Source organism: Gouania willdenowi, chromosome 7 (genome assembly GCF_900634775.1).
Source record: "Gouania willdenowi chromosome 7, fGouWil2.1, whole genome shotgun sequence".
Classification (NCBI taxonomy): Eukaryota; Metazoa; Chordata; class Actinopteri; order Blenniiformes; family Gobiesocidae; genus Gouania; species Gouania willdenowi.
The window spans coordinates 1,808,777-1,823,776 of record NC_041050.1 but is presented as its reverse complement, the minus strand read 5'-3'; the positions used below and the strand labels follow the sequence as shown (position 1 = coordinate 1,823,776).

The following is a 15,000-nucleotide window of genomic DNA, read 5'->3' as shown; positions in this document are numbered from 1 at the left end:
ATTTCCTCCCTCCACTATTTAAGGCGTGTGTGACCATTGGTCCATTGTTTATGGCTCTGTGTGGAGTTTGCATGTTCTCCCCGTACCCAAAAACATGTTTGTGTGTGTGTGTGTGTGTGTGTGTGTGTGTGTGTGTGTGTGTGTATTGCTCTGCGAATAAATGAAAGAATGTTTTTTGGTCGATCATATGTTTTAATCATAGATCAATAAATCATTTCTCTAAAAATTTAAAAGGGTGAAAGTATTGTATATTTTGTTCTCCACTGTAAACACTCGGTTCGTTGCCATTGTCGGAAAGGTTTGATGCATTGCATTGTGGGATTTGGAGTCCCTTTTTCAACCTTGTGGTCAAAACCCCATTTGGGGTCATGAGACACTAGGAGGGGGTTGCCAGATGCCACTTTGAGCCTATTTTTACTTGTTTTTACCATTTCTCATCACTTTTTCTTGCCATATTTTTGCTCCTTTTAATGTATTTTTGCTACATTACTCTTATTTCTGACACTTCTACATCACATTCAGTTATGTTGTTCTTTGTGAAATAGCTTGGAAGTAGGACAGGACTGGATAAGTGTTACGCTTCCTTCTGCCCCTTCTCAAACAATGCTGGGGCTCTTTTAAGTGAGCAATGATTGGTTTATATTGGTTCATTTTTTAGATAAATAAATAAATCAAATCAAAACATTTCAATGCCTTTTCTGCACCTTTTTTCCTCTTTCAACACATATTCAGCCCTCTAAACCTTTTCCACCACTTTTCCATCTATTGTCACATATGTTGACCCATTATTGTCACTTTTAACCTCTTTTCATGCTTATGAAATATGGTATTTGTCATGCACATTATTGGCTAGTTTAAACTAATTCTTCCTCATTTTCAAAATTACATTACCTAAACCCCCTCATTTCTGACACTTTTAAGCCATTATTTACACTTTGAGCTCTTTTTCTGTCTGTTTTTATCCACTCTAATTTGCAACTTTAACCAATTTCTGTGGTTTTTAAAATCCAATTTTACCACCTTTTCCACCATTTTTAACCCATTTTATTTGTGATTAACACAATGATTTCCATCTTTAAGATGACTATAATAATAACAAACGTTCCTGGATAACAGTGGAAATTATTCAGATGAATAAATAAATGTGATTATCACAGATTCATAGAACAATGGACCATCATTTTACTGACTTTATGGATGGACCCCAAAAATCTCTCCCCTTTATTCCCCCTTTTCGATGGTCCTGTCTCCACATGACTGTTCTTCAATGTTCATGTCTGTGTTCAACCACCTTCAGCTAGGGTCCCCGCTCTCTGGAACATTTATTTTGGGGGTTGTGGGCTGAAAAAGTTGAGAACCACTGCTTTAGACGAATGCATAATGTGTTTTTTTGTTTTATTCTCACTGAAATCTTTTTATAACTTATTATGTGTTCTGGCTGGTGTGAAAAAACATGCTTTACACGCTTAGTTCTTTATTACTATGTGACATTTAAGAGAACATGAATGTGATTCTGAACCCGTTCCTTTCTATATTGAACACTTTATAACCTTCGTAGCTTAAGTGATTTACTGATCAAGCTGTCGGCCTCTTTGGGAACGAGATTCAATCATTGGGTAGTTACTGCAAAGCTGCCCTGGTGAGACGGAGCAGAAGAGAGAAGACGAAGAGCTTTAATGGCATCTAATTGGTGCAAACGACTGCGGTAAAAGATGTTGGATGTTAGGTGTCATCCTGATCGTTAAGCTCTTTGTATTAATCTGATCAAACAAACCCTAATCGCTAGCTTTTAAATACAACCTGTACCAACATGTCCCAGAGCAGAGCCATGATGGATACACTTCACATAGTGACAAAATGACAAAATAAGAACTCCAGAAACGCAAAAGAAGCGTACAAAAATACACAAATGATAGAAAAATATATGAGAATACCACCAAAAAAACCCACAAAATGACAGACAAAAATATATACAATTACAAAAAATTACACTAAATGACAGAAAAACAACAAATAAAAATACACAAAATGATTGAAAATGATAAAAATAATAATAATACAAAAAATTACAATCTATAAAGTTATAACATATAAAATGTAAACAAATATATAAAATGACAGAAAAATGTATAGAACAACAAAAACGCAAAAAGTAACAAGTGTACAAAAATACTCAAAATGACTCTTTTAATCAAAGTAAATAAATCAAATGGCAATATTTGATTTATTATTATTTTGATTATTCTTTTTAAACCAAATCAAGCAGAAATTGCAACATAACACTAATTATACCCTCACAGGAAGATTTTACACATTGATATGGAATTTTCCCAGTAAAAGAGAGTTTAAGTGTTAAATCCCGCTCAAAATTTTGCTACAAACTCTCACCACATAATATTGACTTCACCTTCTGAAATGGAAAGAGTTATATGACTTGTTTACCGACACATTTCAGGACAATATCACACATTTCCACCATATATTTCTCTGTAAAACGGATGGTCTAATGTTAGCTAGCAAACAGCTGGTAAAAACTCCTAAACGTCCTCAAAGCCAATGAACAGAAATGAAATGGACTCAAGAAAACATATTAAAGAAAATGTGTAGAAAAACTTACCAAACCTAAATTAAGATGGATTTAAAAGACAGAAGGTGGAGCTAACCCTGGATACAACACGGTCACAAACGGCAGCTCCGTCCATTGTTTTTCAAGTTGTAAAGATGTTCGGAAAAGTGCTTTTTGTATTGATATATGTATATATGTATGAACATGGACGCCTTTTGTCTGATGGTGAAACATTAAACACTATTGAAAGAAGTGAAAGAATGTGAGTCAGCATCTAAACCCTGTGAAAGGCATAAAACAAGAATCTGTTACAGAGCTCTGTTTATCAGAGCTTTGGTATGAGACCTTCAGCAGAGACTGTTTGTTGCTGGCACTGTGAATACAGCACAATCTGTCTGTACTGCGGATAATCTAATCTAACATGACTCAGCAAAGGAGCAACGTCTCTGTTCAAAAGTACAACGATATAATGCAGTCATTGTGTATAAACATATGACAACATAAACACACATTTGATGATGTGATTAATATAATAATTGCTATAACAATGTCTTTATCAAGTGATCACTGTAATCAGTGATATAAACCGCAATCGGAGCAGCCCTAAGAATGGCCCGAACTCGACTTGTTCCAAAGCAGAGTTTTCCTTTCCGAGTCCTTCCCCTAACTTAGGGGTTCTCAACCTTGTGGTCAAGACCCCATTTGGGATTGTGAGACACTGGGATGAGGTCATCAGATTGCTTATTTTTACCATTTTTCTGCATCTACACCAAACTCACCATATTTTAACCTATTTCATCACTTTTTCTTGCCATATTTTAGCTCCTTTTAATGTATTTTTGCTACATTTCTACCATTTCTGACACTTCTACATCACATTTCAGTTTCTTTGGTTTTTCAAATCCCTTTTCACCACCTTTTCCAACTTTTTTGGTCACTTTTAACTCATTTTTTTCCCGATTGTGTGTTTTCTGAATTTGTGTTTTCAACCACCTTCATGTACACTGGGGGTCCTCGGTCTCTGGCACCTTTATTTTGGGGGTCGTGGGCTGAAAAGGTTGAGAACCACTGCTCTAATTAGCTGAGAACGTACCAGGAATCCCTTCCTGATAGGAAGAAGCGCTCGTGGCGTTCCCCTGAGCGCAGATATGAGTATAACTTCCAATTCAATCAATCAATCAATCAATCTTTTATTTGTATAGCGCCAAATCATAACCAATGGTATCTCAAGACACTTTACAGTAGAGCAGTCTTAAGGACGGACTTTTCATTTTATGGATACACACATATGCATATATACGTATATACACATACATATGTATCCCACACCCAACATGAATTCATCATGGCGGCAAGGAAAACCTTCTGTTAAGCAGCAGGAACCTTGTGTGGATCCCATTCCTATGATGAACAGCCATCCACGTTATGCTGTGTTGGGTGTGTGCAGAGGAAAGGGTGGAGACAGAGTTGTTGAGTCTCTGTAACTCCACACTGAGGATCCCACGGACCTGCAAGACAAAAGCCAGAAGGAGAACAGGAGCAAACACACAAGGGAAGAAGCAGACATAGAGGGAGTATTTGAAAGAGGAATGGGACCCTCTCCGGTCCCTCTCTAGCCTAAATGACCTCTCTCTTAACGCCCTCTCCAACCTCTCTCCAACCGAGCATGCCAGACCCCCCCCCGGCAGTCTATGCCTATTGCATCTTAATTATGAACTATGAGCTGGTTCCTAACTAAAAGCTTTACCAAAGAGGAATGTTTTGAGCCTAACCTTAAAGGTAGAGAGGGTGTCTGCCCCCTGAACCGTGGTTGGTAGATGGTTCCAGAGAAGTGGGGCCTGATAACTGAAAGCTCTTCCTCCTATACTACTTTTAGAGATGAATGGAACAACGAGTAGTCCAGCATTTTGAGAGCGTAGTGTTCTGGGGGGATTGTATGGCACTACAATCTCCTTGAGATAGACTGGTGCCTGTCCATTTAGGGCTTTATAAGTGAGAAGAAGAATCTAATCTCTCTGGCCCCTGGGATGCACCTCACGATGTCCGCTGACTTCGCTAGCTTCGCGTTTCTCACTATGGAGTCGCCAATTATCAGAGTTTGTTCCCCGGTGAGTGTGTTGTCCTCACGGAGGGGGGAGAACCTGTTTGAGACGTGAACATGGTGGTGTCCCGAGCGATTTTTGACCTTCGACTATGCTTACCACGGACAGTAACCCAATCATTGCTGGCCGGGGGGGAAGCTAAGCTAGAGCTAGCACGGTCCGCACCGGCTAGGTACTGCTTGCTAGCTTCGGTTTTGGTATCAGGGGTGCGGAACAGCTTCTCCAGATTGTTGATCCTCACCTCCATATCTAACAGTACGCTACACTTTATGCAACTACCATTGTCCCTAAAGGAGGACGAGGAGTAACTAAACATCTGACACACCGGGCAGGAGAGCGGAGGGGAGGAGAGAGAAGCCATAGGTGCTAAGCTAAGCTAAGGACAAAAGGAAGTTTAAAGGAGATTGTACTGCCTATAAGAGGCGAGATTGCTTTTTACTTAACCTTCGTACGTTTAACTGTATGGTAAAAAATTAAAACAAGTGTTTTCAAGGCTAAAATATCAATGACAACAAGTTTGATTAGAGTTAGCAGAACACAGTAGTGGAGCGTAAACAGGAAATGATCGATACGTCAGCACGTCACCAGCCACCAGCACGTTTAAGGTCACATTGCTGTTAAATCAGACATGGAGAAGACTGTATGTGGGAGGCTTGGGTTGTCACACCTGCAGATGTTACAGAGGCCGTCCCACGGGACGACAACGCTATGATGCTCATGCTGCTGATGCTGCTGCTGGGATGTGATGGAAGTTGATTGGCTGCTGGTGGCATCGGGAGAAAAGATGAGAATCTGATGAGATTTTCCTCCTGCAGCATCAGTGAGGTACTAAAAGAGAATACGCAGCAGACTGGCTTTACTTAGTGAATGTTATTAACCTGAGCAGCAGCAGGAGGAACAGCGTGTGTCACTAAAAACCAGCAGAAGATTTTATAAACTAATAGAATCTTGTCACACTATCAGTCACCTGGTAGAATATGACCTGAAGTAGCTAATAGATCATTTGATTTTTAGTTATTTTACTGAAGTCTCACAGTATTATTATTATTATTATTTTTTACAAACTTGTCAAAATTACAGCTTTTTAAATTTAATTTTAATTAAGTACCAAATGTAAATGCATGGATCTGTAGTCATTTGATGTGTTCTGGATCTTGCTTTATTTGTTGTTTTGTGTGTTTTAAGTGTAGTTTTTGTTGTCTTTTTGTGTGTTTTTTTTGTTATTATGTATATGTTTCTGTAATTTTGTGTTTTTTTGTTGTTGGGGTGTGCATTATGAGTCATTTTATGTATTTTACTGTACTTTTTGTATATTTGTCTGTAATTTCTGTTGGTCTTTTTTGCATTTTTCTGTCATTCTTTGTCTTTTTGTGTATTTCAAAAAAAAACTTACAGTGCAGTCATAATGAGCAAGTTCAGACTTTTTTTTTATTTACCTTTTTAGTGTTTTAATAATAAGGAAAATATTCCTAATAAACATCTGCCTTCTCACTTTCATTGGTCAAATATTGTCTTATTATGTGTTATTTTTGTTTATATTATATGTTTATATAAACTATTATAATAAAAAATATTAAAACCAAAAGTCAACTGACAAATGAAATGACTTGTTGTAATAGTTGGATGAAGAACATGTAGAAAAATGTTGAACCGACTTGGGAATAAGTTTATCCAGGATGTGCATTTTATCAGACACACTGTTTAGATCTATAAATGAGACTCAGGAGACCTCGTTCCTAAATCCTCAGATAGAAGCAGAAGCAGAGGGACGTGATGCTGTTTTGTTTGGCAGATCCTGGTTGTAGGTTTGCATTTCTCCAAACTTCCCTTCCTTGTTCCAATGACAGTTTTTTTCCTAAATTAGACACAAACAGTCTCCATTGAACCCCTGCGCCCCTCATTCTAACGACTCACTGTAATTGCTCACAAGGGAAAAGCTATAGATTATCCAGTAACACACGTGTGTTTTGCTTTGTTGATATTTCTTAGCGCTTCATTAGAAATCATTAGTGTAACTGTAACTTTAGTGAAAGAGTCACCACCACAGCTCTACTGTTGACTCCTTACATGGTGACATCACAGAGGAATGTCTGTGGCTGTCCTCGCTGCAGCACAAAGCTCTCTTTGTGTGTGTTTTATCTTCAAGCAGCACTGGTTGCTACAGACACTGTGAGGCTGGATTTCTCATTCCTTCAGGCCGTTGGCACACAATGCAGCAAAAGCTTTTCATGTCGTTCATCAGCAGCGAGAGAAAAAGGGACGAGGGAGCTTTTCCTCTGTGTGTCCACTGAGGGGAAAGAGGACACACACACACACACACATCTCTGTGATGCAAAGTTCAAATGTGAGCAGTAATAACGTGGTGTTTTCCAGCAGCCACGCTCTCCTGCTGAGAACGATGTTACCACCATCACTGCAGCGATGCTGCGTGACTAAATAAACACTTTATCAGAGCTGAGGATGAAAAATTGACACATTAACACATTTGACGGACATAAATAACTTCTGGCCTTCCTTTGTGAGGACATTAAACCTTGTTTAAAAGACCGCTGATCATCATAAATGTAATAAAGCTACGATAACAGTGTTCCTCTGAAGATATAAAGTTACCTTTAAGGTCTATTTAATAGCTACGAGGGAACAATTTGCACATAATCTGCTGGGCTTGGTTTCCTGTACAGACCGTAAAGATGAAGAGTAACATTATTTAGTGAATCCCACCAATCAGCAGCGTGAAGGCATACATGAAATAAAAATAATAAACTAATTAGCAATGACATGCACGTAAAGCAGCCTATTCTGTCTTCATGTCTCTCAGTAATAACGACTGTTCAGAATATCTTTGATCATTTAAATCAGATTCAATCACACCGTCTGTGTCCATCATGTGACTTTAGTTCTTCTAACCCAGTGGTTCTTAACCTTTTCAGCTCATGACCCCCAAAATAAAGGTCCCAGAGAGCGGGGACCCGCACTGTAGCTGAAGGTGGTTGAACACAGACATGAACAACACTGAAGAGCAGTCATGTGGAGACAGGACCATCTATAAGGGGGAATAAAGGGGAGAGATTTTTGAGGCCCAATGTCATTTAAAAAAGTAGGAACAATTAGTTTAAACTGGCAAATAATGGGCATGACAAAAGTGCTAAAAATGTCTTTATGGTGAAAAAAATATGCAGAAATGTCATTGAAATGTGATGTAGAAGTGTCAGAAATGGGAAAAATGTAGCAAAAATGCATTAAAAGGAGCAAAAATATGGCAAGAAAAAGTGATGAAAATAGGTTAAAATATGGAAAGTTTGGTGTAGTTGCAGAAAAAAAGTAAAAATGAGCAAAAATGAGCTCAAATTGTTCAAAAATGATAGTTTCTTGAAGGGATCTGGCGACCCCCTCCCAGTGTTTTCCAGCCCCAAATGAGGGCCTGACCTCAAGGTTGAGAACCCCTGGTCTAATGCCTTCATCTCCATGATTAATTAATATTAATTTGTATTTTGTGGACACACACACACACACACACACACACAGCCTTGGCTTGGTTCAAACAGGGGTTCCTCGCTGGTCCATCTTTAATGTGAACATGTGATTTTTCATCATGTTTTAAACATGAGACCTTGGCTGAGTCGAGCTCTCCAGTCCTTGGACGTTTCAAACTGGCCTTCAGGATAAATTAAAGCTGCTCGCTTACAGTAGGAGGTGACAACATGTGAAATGTGCATCATCAACAACATTACACACACGGAAAACCACTGAGTGTTTGTGCAGATTAAAAACTCACTGATATCAAGAAACACTTGTTGAAAATCACACGTTTTAATCTAATTATGCAATATAAAAGCACATCTTTCAATCAATATTTTTTTAATGTATGGTAAGTTTACAAACAAGTACCAATAACAATGATTTCCAGTACTGCAGATGGACAGAAAAAAACACCTTGATTGTTTAAAAAAATAAAAATAAAACTAGTGCCAGATGAAGTAAAAAATAAATGTACAGTTGCTCCATAAACAATGTCCTTTCTAAATAAAAGGATAAACTATTTAAATTATTTATTATAGGAGAAATTGCACAAACCTGATAATTAAACTTGATATTTGCTGTTTTCAAATCAATATATTTCTGTTAGCGCTTTTTCTACTTGCTATTTATAACAACAAATGCAGAAAAAACACAAATCAACTTTAAAATAGAAGTGTGTGTATTTGTTGACATTTTGTGTACTTTTGGATATACAATTTGTGCATTTTTAAATTAATTTTGTTTGGTTTTTAATTAAATGTAATTTTGGATTCATTTTGTGTATTTTTTTGTCGTATTATCTGGTTTTTGAATAATTTGGTTTGGTTTTTAAATAAATCTGAGCATTTTTTTATTCATTTTGTGTATTTCTCTGTCTTATTGTGTGTTTTTAGATAAATTTTGCTTGGTTTTTAATTAAATGTGTACTTTATTTGATGATTTTGTGTGGTATTTGTTTTGGGGGCCGTACAAACTAAACTGCATGTGTCCATCTTTGGTGGAGACCAAGAGTTTGCTTTTAAAAACAACATGTTACAGCAGTGGTAAAATAAAAAGTCCCAGCATTAGGGGGCTTTTATTCTGATCTTGTGAAAAACAGATACATCCCATTTAAATTGGTCCGACAGAATGAAATAAGAGTAAAGCTCTGCAGTCACTAATTCAGAGAAACAATGAACCCAGAGCAGTTCTACGTGAACTAAACAACAGTGAGTCAAACTCTCTTCTTCTGTGAGCAGTAAACAGTCCAATAGGAGTGCAGGGTGCAGCTGGTGTCACCTCAGGAGGAAACGTTACAATCTGTTTTAATCTGAGCTCCTCACAGCAGGAGGATGTGTGGACGTGTGACACGGTGTGAGGTGAATCCAGGAAAGACTGGATATATATTAATGATAGGAGCAGAATCATTCCATCAGGAAGTTCTGCTGCCTCAGAGGATGTGGTGTGGAGCGTAACAGACGTCTTCTTCCCTTATGGCTTCATCCTGAATAAATCCTGACACACAGAGAAATTAAAATGTATGGATATGTATGGGCGCCGCAAAAGGCTGCTCCGGTGTGTTGATGTGTCTTCTTTCACTGCAACTACCAAGTCAAATTCCTCGTATTGTTCTAAACTGTACCTGGTCAATAAAGCTGATTCTGATTCTGATTCTGATTCTGATAAGGAAACCCAGAGTTGTGAGTTATTCTGTGCTGATTCCTGAGCCATCATCACTCTGTGTTTTTACGTTAACACGTTTCACTTCAGATGGAATCAAAGTAGGTTTGGATTCAATTTGTGTTTTTTAATTAAATCTGAGCATTTTTTTATTCATTTTGTTTGGTTTTTAATGAAATCCAAGCATGTTTTTATTCATTTCATGTATTTCTCTGTCTTATTGTGTGGTTTTAATTTACATTTGTGCATTTTTTTAGTCATTTTGTGTGTTTCTATTTGTTTTGTGAGATTTTGGATTCAATCTGTGCCTTTTTTTTAATTCATTTTGTTTGGTTTTTAATTAAATCTGAGCATTTTTTGATACATTTTGTGTATTTCTTTGTCTCATTGTGTGGTTTTGAATTCATTTTGTGTGTTTTTTTTATTCATTTTGAGTGTTTTTTAATAACTTTTTTTGGTTCTCTGTCTTATTGTGTGATTTTGGATTCAGTTTGTGTGGTTTTAGTATATTATGGGTCACACAAAACGAAACCGCATACGACCATCCTTGGTGTAGAGAGATAAATGAAAGTGGATGAAGAAACCCAGAGTGATTCTGTGCTCATTCCTCATCACACTGTGTTTTTACAAGAACACGTGCATGTTTCACATCACAAACGATTCCGGATGTCACCGTGATTAAACCCAGATTCTTCCAGCGCTGCAATTTCATGCACTGTGTGTTTTTTGTAATTTAGCCACGTTTCTGTGATGCAGCAGGCTGCTCGCTCTCATTACCACAGGATGACTATTATGGGCTGTTTGAGGGAGAATGTGGGAATGGAGCTTCATTAATGTCCTGCTGCTCTTCATCACTGCTTCTCCTCTTCATCAGGACCTGGGGAGCACAGATGGACCCCCCAGGAACTGGAAGGGCATCGGGATCGCCATGGTGGTGATCCTGGCCGTCATGTCCCTGGTCATTCTGTCAGTCGTCCTCCTCACGCCCGGTAAGAAAAAGTCACCAGAACAGAAACTTTGATTGGTTTCCTATTAAACAAGTTCAGATGAACTATGGCCAGGCCTGCAAAACGTCTCCACGCCGAATAGCACGTCCCACGTTCCCGAGAATTCAGTCAAATGACTCGGTTCCACCCAGTAACAAAAGGTCTCTGAGAGGCTCTTGACATCCGCTCATAGAATATCCATGTCAAATTACAGCCCGATTCAACGAGCATTAACAGAGGAGTAGTCATTTGAAAAATGTGGCCCCCCTGGCGCCCCAGTGGCACATACAAAGCCCCATTGCTACATTACTCCCATTTCTGACACTTCTCCATCGAATTTAAATCCATTTTCTGCTATTTTTTCCACTTTCAAGACATTTTCAGCACTTATGAACCCTTTCCACCACTTTTCCACCTAATGTCACATATGTTGACCCATTATTGTCACTTTTACCCTCTTTTCACCATTTTTCATGCTTACATTTCAATTTAACCACCTTTGGTGTAGATGTAGAAAAAGGGTAAAAATAAGCAATGTAGTTCCGATCACGCCATTCATTCTGCGTGCAGATACACAGTATGCTGACTGACCAACAAACGACACCCTGGAACAGGAAGTGCATCGGAATCACCGCTGTGTTAATCCGTGACCATCATCTCTTTGGTCGTCATGTCAGAACGTGTGGAAACAACCTTTAAATAAGAAGGAAGAAAAGGGAAATAGAGCGCATGAAAAGAGCAGTTTACGTGTTACGGGTGTAATAGTTCAACTGGTGATCGTTATAACTGGTGACTCATCACAGCTGAAGTGAAAAAAGCACACTTCAGATAATGGCTTTGATTTGTCATTAGTTTGATATAAAATCTGTCATTATACTGAGAAACCTGTCACCAGATGACATGTCGACCAGTCGAACCACAACACTTGTAATTGTAACTCGTGCTCTGCTCATTTCAATGGAAGTTCTGAGTTTTCCTGGTTAAAATTTTACAAACAAATGCTTTGAAGTATTTAATGTGCCAGTAGAACATCTGCAGGTTCTACAGATGTTTGACTGATACGATGCAGATGCTGCAGAAACCCAATGGATGAGGCAAATCCAACAAAGAAATATAAACAGAAACCTGGAAAAGAAACGAGGAGACACTTTTCAATGTGTTTGTTTATTATGGAGCAAAAACAATAATCAGAGAAAAACACAAATCCAACCTGTGCCCATTTTACGAGGTTAAAACCTGTGCTATGGCGCTGATCTGTTGCCAGGCAACGGGCGTTGATACCAGGCTGCGAAATGGTCTCATAGAGATCATAAAACCCACCAAACACTGGACTTTATTTCTAACGTTTGGTTCCAGTGTTTAGGAAAACCACCCAACATTAGACACACTGGTTTAGCCACTTAGCTTTCACATGTTGACCTATTTATTAATGTCGATGTGTAAATATACTAATAATACTACTTTATTGTTGAAGGATCATGGTGTGTAATAATGTGACCTCTAAAACCCATTCCACTCATCTATGTCACTTTCTTTCCTCTTTTACGACTTTTCTTCTTATTTCATATCAATCTTTGCTGCTGGAAACACAGACTTCTTATAATCTATTATCTTACCGTTACTTACAGTATCTTATCTTAACGCTTCATGACTCATCTCAGTTTTTATTCAACCTATTATGACTTATATTATCTCAACATAATTTATCTTAGTGTGTTATCTTGACATATCTTAACTTATCTCAGCATAACTTTATCTTCACATATCTTGATTGATCTTATTTCAACACATTTTGACATATCGTATCTTGACTTATCTTGACAAATCTTATCTTAACTTATCTGATCTTGATTTATCTTGACACATGTTGAATTATCATAATTGATATATCACATCTCAACTTACCTTGAAATATCTTGACATATCTTATCTTGTCTTATCTTGGCTTATCTTAATGTATCTTAACACATCTTGCCTTATCTTAACTTGACTTATCTTATCTTGACTTATCTTAATGTATTCTAACATATCTTCACTTGACTTACCTTGACACGTCTTTACATATCTTGACTTATCTGATCTTGAAACATCTTGAATTATCTTATCTTGACATATCAAGCCCTAATCAGACAATAATGGCGAGAAACTAATTGCATTGAATCAGTGTTTATATTCTGTATGTGTGCACGTTTTGTGTTTGATTTTTAGTCTTTTTTACATAAATCTTGAGGGATTTCTTTAACGTATTTTTTAAGTTTTATCATGAAACTCCCATAAGTCTTTGTCTTTGTCTGTTCTCCTTTCAAAGACGAGTCTCACTTGTTGCTGCGCTCTCATCTCACCATGGACGATCTGGAGAGCGAGGATTTCAAAGTGCACGACCCCAGCGTGGTGTGGCTCAACGGTAAGGAATCACACACTGTGTCAGACAACTGATCAGGGTTTTTATATGGCCGATCATTGATTACTGATCACATGAATAATAATTAAAAAAAACACTAAGATCAAAAAATTACTTTTAACTTAAGATAAAAAAAACATCTATAGTTGTAATTTAACATTTAGTTTTCCACAAATCTGCATCTTCAAGCATAAAATGTATGTTTTCTGTCAGCGGCAGGCTCATAATGGAGTCTGAAATATTGTTTTGGTGTTTATTTTCAATATCTTTGACATAGTTTGTGCATCACTGGGAAGTAAAATGTTCAGTGTGTGTGTCGGGTATAAGCTGCTTTAGAAAGATCTGATCTGAGGGTCACATGATCAACATTCATGTCAGCATTAATGATCATTTTGAGCATTAATACAGGAAAGAACAAAGGCTTTGTCATTTTGTGTATTTTTGTAGTGGTTTTGTAAAGTTTTGTGCAATGTTTGGTTAATTTTGTGTATTTCTGTTATTTTTTTAATATTATTTTGTTATTTTTGTACATTTTTGTTGTCCTTTTCTTTTTTTGTTCTTTTTCTTTTTTGGCAATGTCGTATGTTTTAAGTCATTTTGTGTATTTTTGTTGTAATTTTGTACATTTCTCCATTTTTTCTGTCTTTCTTTATATTTCTTCTGCTATTTTTTGTGTTTTTTGTTCATTTATGTCATGTTGTTTATTTACGTTGGGGCTGCACTTAATTAGTTTCCTGTCTTTTTTATGTACTGTGACCGGACAGCTGAATTAAAAGCTTATATACAAGTCATCGTAACGTGGGTGATTGGCTTCCATGGATCTTGTTTTTATGGTGATCGAACCATCACATCATCACGTTGGCTCCCGTTCGATCGGAGCACCCTCGGTCATCTTTTTAAAAGCTTGTGTGATTTATTGTCTTTGCTAGAAAACGAGGTGGCTCTGCGCTCCAGAGAAGGTCACGTCCTGTCGTTCAGTCTGACAAACAACGTGAGCGTGGCTCTGCTGGACAACAGCTCCCTGGTGAGTGCAGTAGTAACACATCTATTGATTTATCCATTTCCTTCGACAGCTGGGCTTAGTGTGAGCACTGGAGAAATAAAGTGTTAGACGACCATGAAAGAGGAAATGTTCTCTTCCTCCTCCTCTTCCTCCTCCTCTTCCTCTCTGAGCCGCTATCTTGTGTCTTTTCCACAGCCAAGGCTCGATGGTGAACGCCGCTTCTGCACACACTGACACACTAATGTGGGTCACCGCTGTGCAGCTGAAAGATGGATGTAATTTATTACCTCTGGTCCCGCTTCAAATTCACAAACAAATATTGTTTCACAGACAAAGGAAGTGGGATTTCTTCAAATAAACAAAGTGAGGAGACAATCTCAGCCATATTTACCCAATAAAATCAAAACTTTACTTTATACTATACCTTATATTACAGAAACTTTAGTTTAGATTTATAACATAACTAACATCTGAATCATTTTACAACACGGTTTAGTTTGTGCTTTTGGTGATGCTTTTCTTTGGAGTTCTCCAGGGCTCAGTCCCGGGACCTGTTTCAGTGTCAGTGTTTTTGGAGTCATTTTGTGTGTTTTTTTAGTCATTCTGTGTGTTATTTAAGTCATTTTGTGTATTTTGTCATTGTGTATATTTTTCTTGTTGTTTTTAGTATTTTTGCATCGCTTTGTGTGTTAGTTATCGTTTTGTGTATTTTTGAGAGAAATAAGATAAGATTAATCGTTATTTATCCCACATTGGGGAATTTG

The 15,000-nt window shown here is 37.6% G+C and overlaps 1 protein-coding gene across 1 annotated transcript in view; it reads left to right on the top strand.

The window, feature by feature from the left end:
• LOC114466750 (inactive dipeptidyl peptidase 10) overlaps window positions 1-15,000 on the top strand; it is a 41,784-nt gene that overhangs the window by 1,125 nt on the left and 25,659 nt on the right. Inside the window, exons 2-4 of the mRNA XM_028452460.1 lie at window positions 10,721-10,835; window positions 13,141-13,236; window positions 14,163-14,257. Of these exons, the coding sequence (XP_028308261.1) occupies window positions 10,721-10,835; window positions 13,141-13,236; window positions 14,163-14,257 (306 nt within the window). The remainder of the gene's footprint in view (window positions 1-10,720; window positions 10,836-13,140; window positions 13,237-14,162; window positions 14,258-15,000) is intronic.